The sequence below is a fragment of the Marmota flaviventris genome, chromosome 8 (assembly GCF_047511675.1).
Source record: "Marmota flaviventris isolate mMarFla1 chromosome 8, mMarFla1.hap1, whole genome shotgun sequence".
Classification (NCBI taxonomy): Eukaryota; Metazoa; Chordata; class Mammalia; order Rodentia; family Sciuridae; genus Marmota; species Marmota flaviventris.
The window spans coordinates 95409813-95426350 of NC_092505.1; the positions used below are offsets into that span (position 1 = coordinate 95409813).

At 42.6% G+C, this 16538-nt stretch overlaps 1 protein-coding gene across 2 annotated transcripts in view; it reads left to right on the forward strand.

The window, feature by feature from the left end:
• Tnik (TRAF2 and NCK interacting kinase) overlaps nt 1-16538 on the forward strand; it is a 382522-nt gene that overhangs the window by 260911 nt on the left and 105073 nt on the right. For both annotated transcript variants that reach the window (XM_027942207.2, XM_027942206.2), the window contains exons 7-9: nt 1120-1250; nt 12008-12062; nt 14257-14335. In XM_027942207.2, coding sequence (XP_027798008.1) covers nt 1120-1250; nt 12008-12062; nt 14257-14335 — 265 coding nt within the window. The remainder of the gene's footprint in view (nt 1-1119; nt 1251-12007; nt 12063-14256; nt 14336-16538) is intronic.

Below are 16538 nucleotides of genomic sequence, written 5' to 3' on the forward strand. Positions count from 1 at the left end.
AAAATGTAAACTGACCAATATCCTGTAGGATTCATGATTCATCATCTAGAACAGGATGACTGTCCATATGGTTGTTTATTTTCATTGAGATTTAAATATTTGCTCTTTTGTTAAAAATATATAAATTCCTCTTATTGTATTTGGAGTTAAACTTTCATCTCATGAATATTCCATTTTAAAAAAAATCAAAGCATACGTTTTGTAGGCTAAGCAGACACTTATGTGCAGATTAGATGAGCTGTCGGAAGATTCGGTCATCCCTGTTTAACAGTTACTTGTTGAGAGTGTAGCAGTGCCATGTCCCTTACAAGGCACTTAGATGATCTCATGTAAATATTAGAGCACTGTATGTAGGTGACATCATCCTCATTTCATAAGTTAGGAAGTCCAAGCTCAAAGAGGTTGATCCACTCATCCTAGGTCACAACACTAGTGAGTGGCAGAAACAGGATGCGAACTTTGGCATCTGACTCCAGCCCTCAGCCCTTAATCACTTTTTTTGTACCACCCTTTATGGCAATCAAGCTTGCCTTTTATTGAACACCTATTTTTGGTCATTATGGAGTCTTGGTATAACCAAATATAACACTTGGTGTTTTATCATTGTATACTTCATGCATTTATCATGAAGTTGAAAAATTTATGTTCACAGTATGGAAAAGGCAGAAGCCATTCCAGTAAGACAAACAAAATGTGGTATATATACATACAGTGAAATGTTATTCAGTATTACCAAGGAAGGGATTCTGGTACCTGATACAACATGGGTGACCTTTGAGAACATTATGCTGAGTAAAATAAGCCAAACCAGAAGACAAACACTGTATGATTCCATGTAACTGAGCAGTCAATTTAGAGAGACAGAAAGTGGGAGGTTGCCAGGGCTTGGGAGAGGGCAGTAGGGCAGTTCTTGCTCAATGGATCAGAGGCTCAGTTGGGAAAGATGAAAAGTTTTGGTGGTGATGGTTGCACAGTGTTAATGGACTTAATACCACAGATGAAAATGATTAAAATGGTACATTTTTACATCTTGCCATGTTAAAAAGCACAAATCCATTTTCCCATGTTAAACCTGAGATCGGGGAATAAACAGTAATTTGGCTGTTTTCTCTTCATTAGTGGACTTTGGAGTCAGTGCCCAGCTTGACCGAACAGTGGGCAGGAGGAACACTTTCATTGGGACCCCCTACTGGATGGCACCAGAAGTCATTGCCTGTGACGAAAACCCAGATGCCACATATGATTTCAAGGTATGACTTCTTCTTTGTGTTTTAAAATTACACCTAAATTCCATCCTGAGTCTTGCAGTGGAAGAATTCTCTTGTGCTTTCAGATTTGGGATGTATGTGTCCCAATGGGAGAACTGGAGAAAAAAAGGATATTTTAGTGAGAATCTTTATAATGAATCCACCTCACATGCCTATTTAAAAAAATTTTCTTTAAAAGTTTGAATCATATTCTATATTCTTTTTCTTGGAAAATAGGTTGGATTTCCATTTTGATTATTGTCTAGATTTTTGGCCAAGTACATATTCTCTTCTTTGTCCAGTTCATTACTAGTTCTTGTTTTACCAATTTGATTATTGTCTAGATTTTTGGCAAAGTACATATTCTCTGACCAGTTCGTTTATTAGTTCTTGTTTTTAAATTTATTATTTTACATATTAACAGGGTACCATGTGATATTTTGAAACATGTATAAATTGCCTGTTGTTTAAATCAAGTTAAACATATTTCTCTACGCAAACTTTAATAATTTCTTCAAGCCGAAAAATTTCAAAATCTTTTCTTCTAGCTTTTAAAAGGTACAATACATTATCATTCTAGTCACTCTATTGTACACTGATAACACAAAATAACTTTTTGCTTCTAGGTAACTATAATTTGGTCCCCACTGATCAACCTTTACCTATCCCTTCCACTCCCAAGAACATATTCTGATAGCTTTTAATAATACAAGAAGCCAAGATATGCATTTGTTATCTTGGGTCATCTTTTTCTGAAAAGAATAATCAGACTTCCTCATTTCTGCATTGCTCAGAGTCTAATTATTCAGGTCTCTTTTCTGTGAGAACCAAATGAGATGTTGATCACTACTCTATGGTGGTTTCTCCAGAAATTTGATTTGCAGCTTATCACTTTGTATTTTAAGCTGGAGATTTTCTAATAAATTCAAAGCCATGTTCAAATAGAGGTCTTCAAGAAGCCTTCCTCTATCTGTTCCACAAGCCATCCACCAAACATGAATTTGGGTTGCTGCCCCACTGCTAGCTCAAGTGTCCATTGACATTGTTTTTTTCCTGGCTAAGAATAGATACAGGATAGGACTGGGTGCAGTGATGTGTAGGTAGGAACTGTGGGTATTCAGGTTGAGCACTAGGTAGAGAGACACCCTGTGGACAAAACGTGGTACTGCCTGGTTTTAGAGGTTCACGTTCCTTCCCAAAAGGACTGGCCTTTTGCAAGTGCTTACCCACTTAGTGATCTTCTCTGCATTGGGTCTTGAACCCAGGTCTCCCAACTTTCTGAAGATAGCTCTGTTCCTCCATAACTTACTTCAGCATAAGCCTCCAGTTTATCAAACAAATGAAAAGTATATTTGACAAAGTCCTGTTTTAAAGACCATTTAGTTCTTCACATGTGGGATTATTATTGAAATCAGGCCACAACAATGCAAACCTTGCAGTATCTTTGGGACCCAATATTTCAGGGTATTGACAAAATTACTTGCCTCCTTGGGGAAATGCAAGTTTGAAGGTCTGAAAACCTAATCTCCTGTAAATATGCTCCTTCCTCTAAAGTTAGTCACTGCCATAACCTGACAACAATCTGTCTGAAAACAGCTGCCAAGTTAAAAATTAATCTCCTGCCAAAATAAATGACATTTATTTAAACTGCTAATGATTAACATGTTTAAGTAATTCCATTTGCAAATCTCTTCAGAGGAGCCACCACAAAGTATATGTCCCAGGGTAGACATGTATGTTATACTGGCCCTGAGCAATTCTTCATACTTTAGTTATATTTTACAAGTGCTAACTATTCTAAGTCTGGGCCATGGATATTTTAGATGACCTGAACATATACCAGGAGGAATCAGTGTTTTTGGACTTATCTCAAACTTAACCTTTTTTGTATAATGACAGATACATTATATGTGGGACTTCTCCTCTGTGGCACAGAGTAGATCCCTCTGATAGATCTTTTGAGAGGCATAACTAGAAAAGACCTTTCTTCTTTCCAAGCCAAAGCTTGGAATTAAAATAATTTCTTGGGGGCTGGGATTGTAGCTCAGTGGATAACTTGCCTAGCATGTGCGAGGCACTGGTTTTCGATTCTCAGCACTGCATATAAATAAATTAAATAACGGTCTGCCAACAACTAAAAACAATTTTTAAAAGAATCATATCATGGGGCTAAGGATATAGCTCAGTTGGTAGAGTGCTTGCAGCTCATACGCAAGGCCCTGGATTCAATCCCCAGCATCACAAAAAAAAAAAAAAAAAAAAAAAAAAGAATCCCGACAGAACAGGTTCCTCTCCATCAGTCATTTAGACCTTCTTCTGAATTAGTTTATCAGGCTCATCATGAGTGCAGGCTGTTTGAAAGGAAGAAAAACTCATGGCAATAATGTGGGCTTCACTGGTCACCTGTCACGGGTACAAAAGAAGGCGCATGACCGAAGGGTGAATCAGGAAAATTGGGCAGAAATGAAGATTTGGGGATTCTTTGAAGATTTATTTCAATCACTTCACGGTTTCACTATAGGCCAGAGAAGATGCTAATCTTAAAAAAAAAAAAAGCAAACTTCCTTCTTTATTGCCACTATATCTTACTCTTTTTATTTTCTGTCCAGATTCTCTTAGGAATGTGGTCTGTCACCAAGGGACAACTTGACAATAACACCCCATGTGCCTTAGTGAATACCCACTGTGTGCATGGGGTTGGCCAGGCTCTATCTGTGGCAGCGGTTGGGCTGTTGACAAGAGTTCATTCGGGACCCCGTCAGAGATTTGGTCCTGTGTGTTTGATGTTCCGTTGACCAGCAGGGTCTCCCAGGCTCAGCATCTGGTGTCAACACTAGGGGCTGTCACACGTGATAGATGCTTTCAGCCGAGATGACATGTTTAGAATAAAAGATGACTTGAGGGCCAGTGGATATTTCTAAATTTCCTGCCATGAGATCCCTTGCTTTAAAATAAAGGCAAAATGTAAGCCAGGACAGGATAGTTTTGATTTTGTTGATTACTGATATTATTGATTATTATTTGACTTAAGATGTCTTTAAAAACTGTTTCAAGTTTTTGTTTGTTGTTTGATTTTTAAAAGTGAAGTCATTCATTGAGCATTATGAGGGCCTCTGTAGGAAAGTAGTCTGAGAGCTCATGGCTTTTATTGCAGCCTGGCTTTGTGGGTTATCTACTGGGCTCAGTAAGTCACTCTCTGCAATAGAGTCTCCTCAGGAGGAGTGCCAGAATCTCATTTGCCTGGTGTGTTGGCTTCCCCGGAGGCCCTGCCTTTCTTGTTTTCAGAAATTCTGTCAAAACACTTCAAGCGAAAGGAAAGGTTTCATTTCCCTGATAAGTATGCGGGGCAATAATGAAAGCTTTCCCATTTAATAATAAGCATTCAAAAGATTTGAAATTAATAAAACTACTCAAAATTCCTAGGCTGTTTAAACTGTTATTTTTAAAACTTACTCTGAATTTTATTTCAGTTGGATGGAATCTGCCAAGCATTTTATAGTCCTATGTACTTATTACTTTTAATAGAACCACCCACTAAAGAAAGTTCTCTGTGGCCAAATGCCCATCAATGGGAAACAGGTTGAACAGAGACCAGAGCATCTGTCCAGTAGAATATTACATAGCTATTTTGGCAAAGGGGTGCATATATGTTGGATCCGAAGAGACCCCAAGATAGCCTAAGTGTAGAGTATGGAATAGAACTATCTCGTAACATCAACTTACTCTACCCCATGCCGTGGAGAGAGACACATGAGAAATCTAGAAGGAATCTGGAATATCCCAAGAGTGTTTTACCTCTGAACAGGGCATGTGGATGGTGAACTTAAAATTCTTATTTTCTGTCTCCTCTTGTCCTGTTTTAATGTTTTCGCCATTAGCAGGCCTTGTACTCATTAAACTAGTGAAGAGAAATGAAGTGGATGGCCAGTCCTAACACCCCATACCTGCTGGGCTTTTATACCCCAGGCCAGATCTGTGCTAACACTGTGTGCTATTCATCTATATTCTGTTTATGAGAGTTTTCACACAGGTGGTATGGATTATTTGTAAGCATAGGGGTCTCCTCTGGTATTTGGGTGAATATTGTGTTCAGGCTGTGGAGAAACTGCCCGATTCATTATCCCACGTCCCAGATATTGGCTTAATAAGCAGGGTAGAAATAGTGCTTCTCAGAGGCTCAGCCAGAGATGACATAAACAACTGCCTGATAGGAGAGTCACTGTGATGAAGGTGTCACCCAAGAGGACAGTATTCAGGCTACAAAATGGTACATTTATACTTTCAAAGGAGTCCAGGCCTCTGTCCGCTGAAATCCAAACAGGGGTTCTTCCCTATTTGTTCAAAAGGAAGATGATACAGTTGGGCATGGGGGTACATGCTTGTGATCCCAGCAACTTGGGAGGCTGAGGCAGGAGGATGGCAAGTTTAAGGCTAGCCTCAGCAACTTTTCAGCAAGACCCTCAACAACTTAGTGAGACTCTGTCTCTAAATAAATAAATAAATAAATGTTCAAGATGTAGTTCAGTGGTAAAGTGCCTTGGGTTCAATCCCCAGTGCAAAAAAAAAAAAAAAGGTGGGGGCGGCGAGATGGTACCAACAACCACATTAGTGCCACTAGCAGGAAACTGACACCTGTTATACATGTTCATAAGTGTCCATGTTCACACCCACCTAGATAGGACTCCTCAGTCAGGCCCAGCATCTCCTCCAGGCAACACGCACATCTCAGTGGAAGAGATTAAGTTCAGTAGTTTTCCTTTGGCCCAATAACATGTAGGTGGATGGGGACTGCAGAAAGGTATTTCTTCAGTTTATGTTTAAACAGGATTTTTAATACCTACCGCTCTTGGGAATATCACCAGTGACCCTGAACTCACCACCTTAGTTCTGTTTATATATAATGTAGTAAGTATGTGACATAATGAATAAGTGAGTCTTTTGAAGTCAGACAAAACATGTTTAAACCATAGATTCTGCTTCCTGTTTGCTGTATTGGCTCAAGGGAATTATTTAACCTTTCTGAGCCTGTATAAAACGAGAATAATAGATTCTATATCACGGTTGTAATAGAATAAGGTGTGTTAATAGATATAAAGACATAAATGCAATGCCTAATACTTAATCTATAAACTTGGTATGTAAATATATATAATATATATGTATTAACTTTGTAGTTTTATATTTATGTATCATTTGAAAAAGCACTGCTATATTGGGGGTCATTTTTGACCTAGAACAACAATTTCATGTGGTTCAACCTCATATTTGTATTGCACATCTCTGATTGTTTTCTGTTGAACCAGAATCTGCTTCTCTCTAACTTTTACCACTAGATCAAGATGCTGTCCGTAGGGACCACACATGCAATGCATACTGTTTCCTTTTTCCTACTGGGATATTTCAAAATGAGTAAGTAACCACAAATCAGTGACCCAATGAAAGACTATTTTCTGGTCTGTGAAACCTGGTAGAATCCACTGTCCTTATTGTGCCCATGATTAAGCTATTGTCTATCTACTCTTGACCTCCATGCTGCCCCTTGCAGTGGGGTCATGGGGCTAGGACTCCACCATGGCCATTTCTGCTCAACAGCCTGACTTCTTATCAGGCACTGCCATTAGGGGGCGGCAGAGAGAGACTGCCAGGCTAGAGGAGGGAAGAGGACAGCCTCTGCCTGTTGGCTTCCTCTAGCTTCCTGTTTTAGCTGCCTTGGTCCACTGAGTGCTAGACTCACTGCCGTCTGATCTGACTCAGGTTTAGTGGCTGAGCTGCCTTTTGATAATAACTGGCCTAAGGATCTGTCTGCACCCTTTTCTGTTAAACACCAACTGTGTGCACTGCACTATTAGGTGCTTGGTGTATATTATCTTACTGAATTCTCACACCAGCCCTGAAGGATATATTTATTCACCTTACAGCTGAGGAAATTGGGATCTTTCCTCAGATGGCCTCCCTTTCCTTGTGTGGCTGGTTTGGCCCTCTGAGATTGCTGCTCTGCACTGTTTGGCAGCCCAGCCCAGAAGGAACGCTCTCTTTTTCTGTTCAAGCTGCCAGTGTGCCGCTGTCCCCAGCTCCCAACCAGAAATTGTGTCTTATGTCTGCCTCCCCAGAGCCACCAGAATGTGTCCCCATTCTGTTTGTAATGCACACAGCACTGGTCTATTAATCATGCCACGGGCCAGGCTACGCAGCCAGCACCTCTGGAATAATGAATTACCCAGCTCCTGCCAAAATGAGTCACGCCATGGCCATGAAAGAAACTTATCTCTTCCTGACTCTCTCCTATCTTGTTCCTCCCTCTTCCCTTTCTTGTCTCCTGTGATCTGTCTTACCAGTGGTAATTGGAATATTTTCTCCCATATTTAACTTCTGAAGTGTCTTTGGGACTTGCTAATGTATCCGAGGGCTTATACAAGGCCCGTCAAGGACATTTAAGGCTTCCGAGCACGGCAGTTAAGCATAGCTTACAAGCAACTTTGGGTATGTATGGCCAATAATATAAATGTTCCTTTTGGAAAAGAAGGAAACCCCAGCAAAAGAAAAAGAGATCCTAACAGTGATATGAAATGAAAACTTAAAAGAAGCCGCAGTAGCTGGCCTGGTCATATGAAAAACCTAGGATGCAGGGAGTTGGAATGGAGTAGCTTCTGATTTAAAGGGGAGTATTTGTGGATTGGGGGCAGGCTGCCCAAGAGAGACATGTCTTCAGTGACCCTCCCTGCTTCTAGTAGAATGGATCCAGGATCACTTAACAAGTGAGACGTCCTATTCCCCTATTGTCAAAATCTGCTTTCTTTTTTTTTTTTTATTGCTGTATATGCATTATCATTTAGGAATGCCTTTGGCTGTATATATGTATTTGTGTTTCTTCCATCCCCAGAAGCTTAGATGCAGGTACTCCAAGATTGACATGGTGCTCATCAATGTCTTTAGAACTCTAGGTTCCTTCATTTCTACCCTGTCAACAATGACTTGTCAGCTTATTGCTTCATGAATGCAAGATGGATGCTGTAGCTGCAGATACCATGTTTTGATTCAAGGCACAAAGAAGTGGGGATGAGTTGGCAGGACACAAGCTGTGTTAGTTCCCTATTTTTGGGAAAAGTGGAAGCTCTCTGAAGATGGCTGTTTATGTCTCATTGGCTATAACTGTGTCAGATCCATAACTTGTAGGAGAGTCAGGATAGACCAAGTGTAGCTCTCCTATTCTCTGAAATAGAGACAGCAATGAAAATAGGGGCTGAAAGTGCCTGTTGGGTAAGCCACAGCCAGATGGAGGGTAATCACAGAAGACTAAACCGCGCAGACAGAGGCAGTCTTTAGAGGAGAAGGAAATCGATACTCTTGAGCTTCAGTGTGTGCCAGGTTTTGTGCCCGGGAGCATACCTGAACATATGCGTGTCAGTTACCTCTTTTATACAGCTGAGAAAGCTAAACTCTAAGCAGCATTCTGTGGGTAGCTAAATTAGGAACCCAGATTTAAATCCAGATCTGTCTGACTGAAAAGCCAACCTATGTTGCCTTGAAGAATGAGGCCAGTTTCGTAGCATGGAACTGGGGTGCTTCACTGTATCTTAACACCTTCATTGAGTTGCCAGCACATTCAGTCACCTGTGAAGTAGGAATCTGGAAGGATTATTTTATGGACCCCTGACTTAAAAAAAAAAAGTATGCATGCTCTTCTCTTTGGTAATAGAGGACTGGCCTGGAAGGCAGGAGACCCAGCTCTGTTGAAAAATGTTGGTGCTTCTTTGCACTATGATCTTGGCTCTGTCGCTTTCCCCAGCTGTGAAGTACAAGGTTGGATGTGAAGGTCTACCAAGGTCCTGCCAGCCCTCAGACCACTCAGGCTCTGCATCCTTCTCTCGTGTTCTAGGTACTTGGAATACATAAGTCAACAAAATGAAGATCCCTGTCCTGTAGGCCTTATGTTCTTGTGACGGGGAGTGTACACATGCGTGTGCTGGGGGCATGGGGCACAAACCATAAACACAAAGCACAGTCAATTAGCTGTGAGTAAACACACAGCATATTAGAAAGAGACAGTTTATGGGGGGACTGTCCTGGGAAAGGCAGGGGATGGACAGCACTGGGGGAGGACATAGGACTTAAAGGAAGACCTCATGGAGGGGAGTCAGGCAGCCTGCAGGTCACTGGGAGGTGCTGCTGGCCCAGAGATGAGCTTGAACACAGACCCAAAGGCAGGAGAGTGCTGGGTCTTCTGTGCATTTTCTGCCCCACCTGAGGCAAGCTCTGGAGCCCTCCCCTTGCCAGACCAGCATGTTCTCTTTCAGACATGTGGGCTGTTCAGCCAGTTCAGTCTCCTAAACTTGGAGGCCATCTGCGTTTGACTCTGCTGTGGCAGTCAGGGGGCAGAGCCTGGCCTCCGCTTGCACCTCATTTCATGCTGCAGTTTCTAGGGATACTGGACACATGCTGGCAGAACTGCCAAGGCCTGCCGATCAAAATAGCACAGGGACCTTTGGAGCTGACCCTCCATTTCCAGACAATTCTCACTGTTTCCTGCCTGATGCCTCCTGCACAGAGTGACTCAGTGTTTGCATCAGGCTCCTGAACAACTGTCTTTGTCTACCAACCATAACACCCCACATATAAGTGAGCTATTTCCCTCTGTACCAGTTACTGCTCCTGTGCCAGCCTGTGACAGGTGGGCCAGGCCTTCCCCTTTAGCTCTGGAAATGTTCTCCTGAGCAAGGCCAAAAGCCCGTGGGAAACACAGTCCTTTGCGAGACTGTGCACTCACTGGGGGTGTACGTGATTCTGAAACCTCTGAATCCTTCTTGAAACATAGCAAGAAGGTACTAGCTACCTTCTTGAGCAGTGCTGAAAGCAGAGAAGTTACCTGGCACCCAACGACAATGGTATCGATCTGACAACTGGTGACAGGCAAAGAATCTACCACTTACGTCCTCATGTGTGGTTCATGTGTGCCCAGCACCTGTGGTAAAGTAGATGGCATGCTAGGCAAGAGGCCAGTGCCCTGGAAAGTCCTCATCACATTGTGTAGGCCTCAGCTCCAACACTGGACAGGCCTGGGGGTCACTCACAGGATACTGAGAAATTTAGTTGTAGGGAATGACTCAGTATGAGTTTCATGGTCCTCTTCAGTTACATGTGTTTTATGGACCCATGACATTTGTTTGATGGGAATATAAGGAAACTTAACTTTGGTCTCTCTGATCTCAGTGAGGTTGCAGGTGAGGTTTTGAATAATATACACAACGCATAATGTATTTAAAATGCAAGGAGGGTGAGACTATATCAGGATGTGGGCCACTGAACCAAATTTTCTGTTAGGTTTTCCAACCCATCTGCTGGGAAACAAATGCAGCAATTATCTGTTTGAGGTTTCCTAACCTGGTTTTCCCCATTTCTTGATTTGACCCCCTCTTCTGCCATCTTCAGAGACCACTGAGCCATAGACATGGAGTGTGGGAGAAGCATATTGTTAGAGATGGAGGCCGCACAGTTAAAGGGGAATCATTGGTCTAGAAAATGCTGATCAGAGCATAAAATCAGTCTGAGCATAAGCAAGAATATAAGGGTATAAAAACCTCTATTTGAGAGCTGGAGATATAGTTCAGTTGGTAGCATACTTGTCTCGCATGCACAAGGCCCTGGGTTCAATCCCCAGCACCACACACACACACACACACACACACACACACACACACACACACACAAAGATCTTTATTTCAAATGATAGTCTACTTACAAGAAGGAGGATATTTCATCCTTATACAAATGTATTGAGCACCTACAACTGTTCCAAACTCTCTTCTAAACACTAGGAAGAAACAAGTAAAAAGCATCCTCAAAGTCTCTCTGTCCTCATCTAATTAAAAAACATGGGGGATGTCTTGCAGGTTAAAAACCATTGGAAATAGATAAACCTACTATCTGATCCAGCTGTGTTCCACTCCTGTCTATTTTCTCAAAAGAAATAAAAATGCACACCTTTGTATTGACTAGCTCAAACTGGGAACAATACAAATGTCTTTCAACCATTGAAAGCAAACTGCACTATGTCCACCCAATGGAATACTACTGAGAAAATAAAAAGGAGTGAGGTACAGATACATGCTACAAGGGTGGACCTCAAAACATTATGCTAAGTGAAACAAACTGATTGCAAAAGGCGTTATCTTACGTGACTCTTAATAGAAGACTTTGGAAGATGCAGACTAATTCGTAGTGACAGAAAAGTGATCAGTGGTTGCCTATGGATGGTGGAGTGGGGCCATAGATACCAGGGACTACAATATAGAAGGGCAAGTGGGATCTTTGGGGAGTGATGGGTATGTTTACCATCTTGATTGGGGTGATGGGATCCCGAGAGTATTCATGTGTCATACCTTATTAGATGGCACACTTTATGAATGTGCAGTTTGTTTCATGACAATTAGAACTCAGTAAAGATGTTCAGAAGAAATAGCAGTAACTTCATATGGTTCCATTGACAGATGAATTTCGGTGATAAGTTGATTTTTAAAACCTTATATTCATTTACCATATATTTGTTGAAAACTGACCCTGAGTTAAGCATCATGCAAAGTATCATCAGTAAATAAGTGAACGAGGGCCTTCTCACCTTGGAGCTTGGTTGGGGGGATGAAGTTGGTAAGCAGGACAACTGAAGGATTTTCCCACAGGCAGCTCTCAAGCCATTCCCAGGTTTAAGTAAGTGTTCCTTTGTTGACTGAATTTATGCACGTGTCTGTACCTTCCTTGTTTTTCAGAGTGACTTGTGGTCTTTGGGAATCACCGCCATTGAGATGGCAGAAGGTGCTCCCCGTAAGTATCCTCCTCTGGGGTGGAATCTGTTGCTGGTCCACGCTGTGGGGACTGAAGTTCCTTGCCAGGAGCTGCAGTTGCTTTACTTCTGCTACGCTGAGCCCTGCATGGATTCGAGCTGGCATATTTAGAAAGCAGAGTCATCTTAAATTAACCAGGAATCCGTTCATTTCAGAGCAGCGTGAGGATCTTGTCTCCATGATGAAAAAAAAAAAAAAATGAAAGCAAACTCTGAGAGTCTTATTTGTCTTACAGATTTGGTGTGTAGTTTATTCTCGAACTTCTCGTCACCTAACATAAAACTGTGAGCAACCCACAAAGACTATAAGCTCCAACATACAAAAAATTCAAAAGCTGGTTTTTCAGGGCCAGGTTATACAAACACTTATATTCTATTGCTGCCTTTTTTTTTTTTACAACAACTGTACATTGAACCAGGACTTCACCCATGCAAGGCTAGCATTCTACCATTGAATTACACCCTCAACCTTTTCATTTTATTTTGAGATGTGGGGGGCTCTCACTAGGTTGCCCAGGCTGGCCTCAAACTTGTGATCCTCCTGCCTCAGCCTCCTGAGTAGCTGGGATGACAGGCATGTGCCATCATACTAGGCAACTCTAACTTTATTAATGTTTAGATTTTTGACTTTCCTGCCCTTATTTGAGGCAAGATGGTCAGGACTCTGGCAATCCTGAGACCTTCTCGAGTTCCTTAATATCTGGCACAACTGGTATGGCAAAACATTGCTATCTGCTGTGTGGTGGCCATGAGAATGTACCTCTCAGGCTTCCAAACAGGTGATGCCATTCCATGCTGCCAGAATGGTGCTGAGCCTGCCTCTCCCAAGGGCCACTCCCCATCAGAGACCAAGCATGTCTGGGAACAAGAAGGCACACCTTTTCCTGGAAGACAAGATTTCTTTTAGGCCCCTGAGGCTCAAAGCAACCCCTTGTGACTTTGCTCACCTGCCTTGGATTGCAGGGCAGTCAGACTTGCAGAGCCTCCAGAGGACCCTGCCCATCCTTCCTGGGTCCCTCCCTAATTCTAATTCCCTTCCCACTGGAACTTTCTCCATTAGTATCCTTGCATATTTAATGTCACCTTGGTATCTGCTTCTGAAAGGACCAGTTCCAAACCATCCTTCTCACCCAATGGACAGGTCATTGTATTCATAGCTGTTTACCTTCATGTTATCATAGTCTTCTTATTTCTCAATCCTGATTTGGTTGATTTCATCTGTCCCATGATTGATTGGGAGTATTTGTTGACACAATTCCTCTCATTCACAATGTTGATGGGCATTTATGAATCAGAAAAGCAATATACCACAGACTTAAAACTATTATCATTCTTGATATGTAGTAGGTGGGCTAAAAATAAACATAAACCCACAGAACCCTTTGTTTTTTAAGGAGCATTAATCTAGGTACAAAGAAAAAAGTAGTCCCAGCTGTTTGAAAAGTAAACTAACAAAATATTTTGATTAAAATATGACTATATGAGAGCTTTCACTGGAAAAGATAATCTCATGTTGACACATTGAGATATTTTTGTAACTTGGTCTTTCTGCCAGACTCAATTTGCCTTACTCCATTGGTCTTCCTGGGGTCAGTGAATTTAAAAAACAAACAACCCCCGCCCCCCCCAAAAAAAATCATGAAAGCCACTTGAGATATCTGGAGACAGTGAATGATGTTCTAGGATAGTACTTTGGACTTCAGAAATCCACAGAGATCACACTGAGCTTGGATGAGCCTTCAATGTATAAGAAACTATACTTTGGATTATCAAATACCTTCTATTTTATGGCTTAGGCTTTTGCCAATTAAAAACAAACTTAATCGTCCTCATTAGACTTGTCATCTAATGCTATGTGCTTTGAGTGTCAGATGGTTATTTACAGCAAAGATTGTTGACACTTTAAATTATTTTCCTTAAATGTGAAGTAAGAGTATTCCCTAGAAATGTTAACATATCTGTTTGAAAGGGGTGGTGGCTAATGCAGTTCTTTTAATTAGATACCAGCTCTTGTAAGTGCTTTCCAGATGGAAGCTTTTGGATCCTCTGTCCTGGGCTGCACTGGGCTTGCATGAGCCCAGAGGGTCAGTTGGCAGTATTCGTTGCACTGCAGGATGGACTTGGCCTGGCTTTAGCCTCCTAACCAGAGCTGGCCCTTGTTTTGGTCTCTTGCAGCTCTCTGTGACATGCACCCCATGAGAGCCCTCTTCCTCATCCCCCGGAACCCAGCACCTCGGCTCAAGTCTAAGAAGTGGTGAGTTTGGTCCTCAGTGTTCTGCAGATCTAAGGGGGAAGTTTTCCTGGATATCTCTCTTGAATGAGCTTGGATCCCTGGGTCCTGCTGAATGGATTAAACTAATATAACTATGGCGCGGTAGGTGACTTTCCACATGTCATTCATCTTAGAATAATAGCTGCATTACCTGCTATTTGTGCAGCACATCTTTGCCTACCAGGTAAGGAGCTACTAGGTAAAATGGGTGGTAGAGCCCAAGTAATGACATGAAAGCTGTATGATCAATAACTCCAAGTGGTGTCTTTCCTGGTTGTACAGAGCATCTTATCAGAGAGGGTGATAATTTAGAGTCAGCCTGTTAGAGTGGCTGACTTCTCTTCTGTTTCTCAACAATGCACACACACACACACCTGGGTATCCCCTGAGATGATTTCTCTGGCATGTGCTTGAGCATTTGTAGTTTTTTGTGGTTTTCCCATTGCTTTCTCTTTATGGCAGGTGATACTGGTTTCTTTTTTTGGACAGTGATGTAAGCTTTGCTTTTAATTAGCTTATTCTTAAAAAGGTGATGTATTACAAAGGAAAGCATTACTTAAATATTATGGCCACACATAGGTACAGCAGAAAGTTTTGGAGAGAATATGACTGGTTATGCCAGATGTCAGACTTTTGCTTTCTTGTGTACGTCTGTGGGGACCCGTGTATACATCTGTGGAGACCTGTGTATCTTATTCTGTAACAAAAATCGTGGCTTCCTCCTTCCTCCTGCAGAAGTGGTGTATCTGCCCCAATGAACTCTTCAGTTTCTGAGTCCTCTTGCACTGGGGTTGATTCCTGCCCACTTGTGACCTCCCTATCCTTTTCCTAGAGACACATCCTGGCCCCTTAGACCAGGAAAGGACAGCCCTTTGTCCCTTTTCATGCCACTTCATGATCAGATCTCAATGGGGGGGGCTCTGATGTTCCCACCCACAGGTTCACCCCCCACCACCACCACACAGGGAGCAGTCCTAATTAATACCAGTCATCTGGTAATGACATAGCAACACTGGTGAACCAGAGAAAGTCCCTGCACAGCGAGAGAGGGAAGGAGACCGCCAGGAAAGAGGCGACAGCCTCCCAGCTGCCAGGCCTGCAAGGCGCAAGTGAGTTGCTATTGGTAACAGGAGGCAGAGCCTCTCGGAGGGTCAATGAGGTAGGAGACACCACTCTCTCCCCAGCAACAGCCTTCTATTGGGCACTGAATCGCATGTGATTTCAGAGCGCCTAAGGCCCCATTCCTCTCCCCTCCCTGGATCAGGCTCCCAAGAAGAGGAGCCGGCTCATTCCCTCCCCTGGAAATCATAGGAACATTACAGAGCCCCCTGGCTGCTAGGTTTCTGCCTGTCATTGTGCCAGGCCTCCCTTGGAGCCGGCTGTATACAGGGGACTTTACTTCCTATGCCCCCTTCCACCTTTTCCACCTCTCCCTTCTCTGCTCCAGGGTGCATATTTTGAGCTTTTTCACAGAGAAGGACAAACTGTCCACAGATGTGTTTTGTCTGATGGCACAATGAGGCCACACACTAGTCTTAAAATATTTGTATTAATTGCCAACTTTTTAAAATGTGTCAATTTAGCTTTATGTTTAGGTTTTTGGTTTTTTTTTTTTTTTTCCAGAAGGGCACAGTATAGCCCTTGCTGAGTAGTGACGGCTCCCTTTTGGGACAAGAGATTGTCCTTCTGCCCCAAGTGCCACTTCTACCCAACTCCTAAACCTCAGAGAGGTGGTTGGCACACTGGTTCTGCTTTCATCTTGACCTTGGTCTGCACTGCCCCTTTGAAAGCTGCACTGACCCCACTGAAGAGTGAGTGACAGCCCTGCACTGGTGGAGGTTTTCAGTGACCCTGCTCCCAAAAGACCACCCACGCTGACTTTGCTGGAGAAATAGACACTTCAAGGGAAAATGTAGGCTGACTTTTCCACTTGAGAATTTGACACTGAGAACTAATTTTGATGATGCTGAAGGAAGCTGGTGAGGGTTCAGGAACTGAGGAGGCCCAGCCAGTTTCATCTTATCACGCCCTTCCAGACTGGAAAGGAACCAGTCAAAACAGGAGACCTATGCTGGCCATGGACACAGAAGCAGCTTGGCAGTTGGAGAGCCAATTTCTCACTGAAATCACTACCCTTGTAACTGGTTGACGGTGCATCCTCCAGCCAGGCTACACGATACCCTAA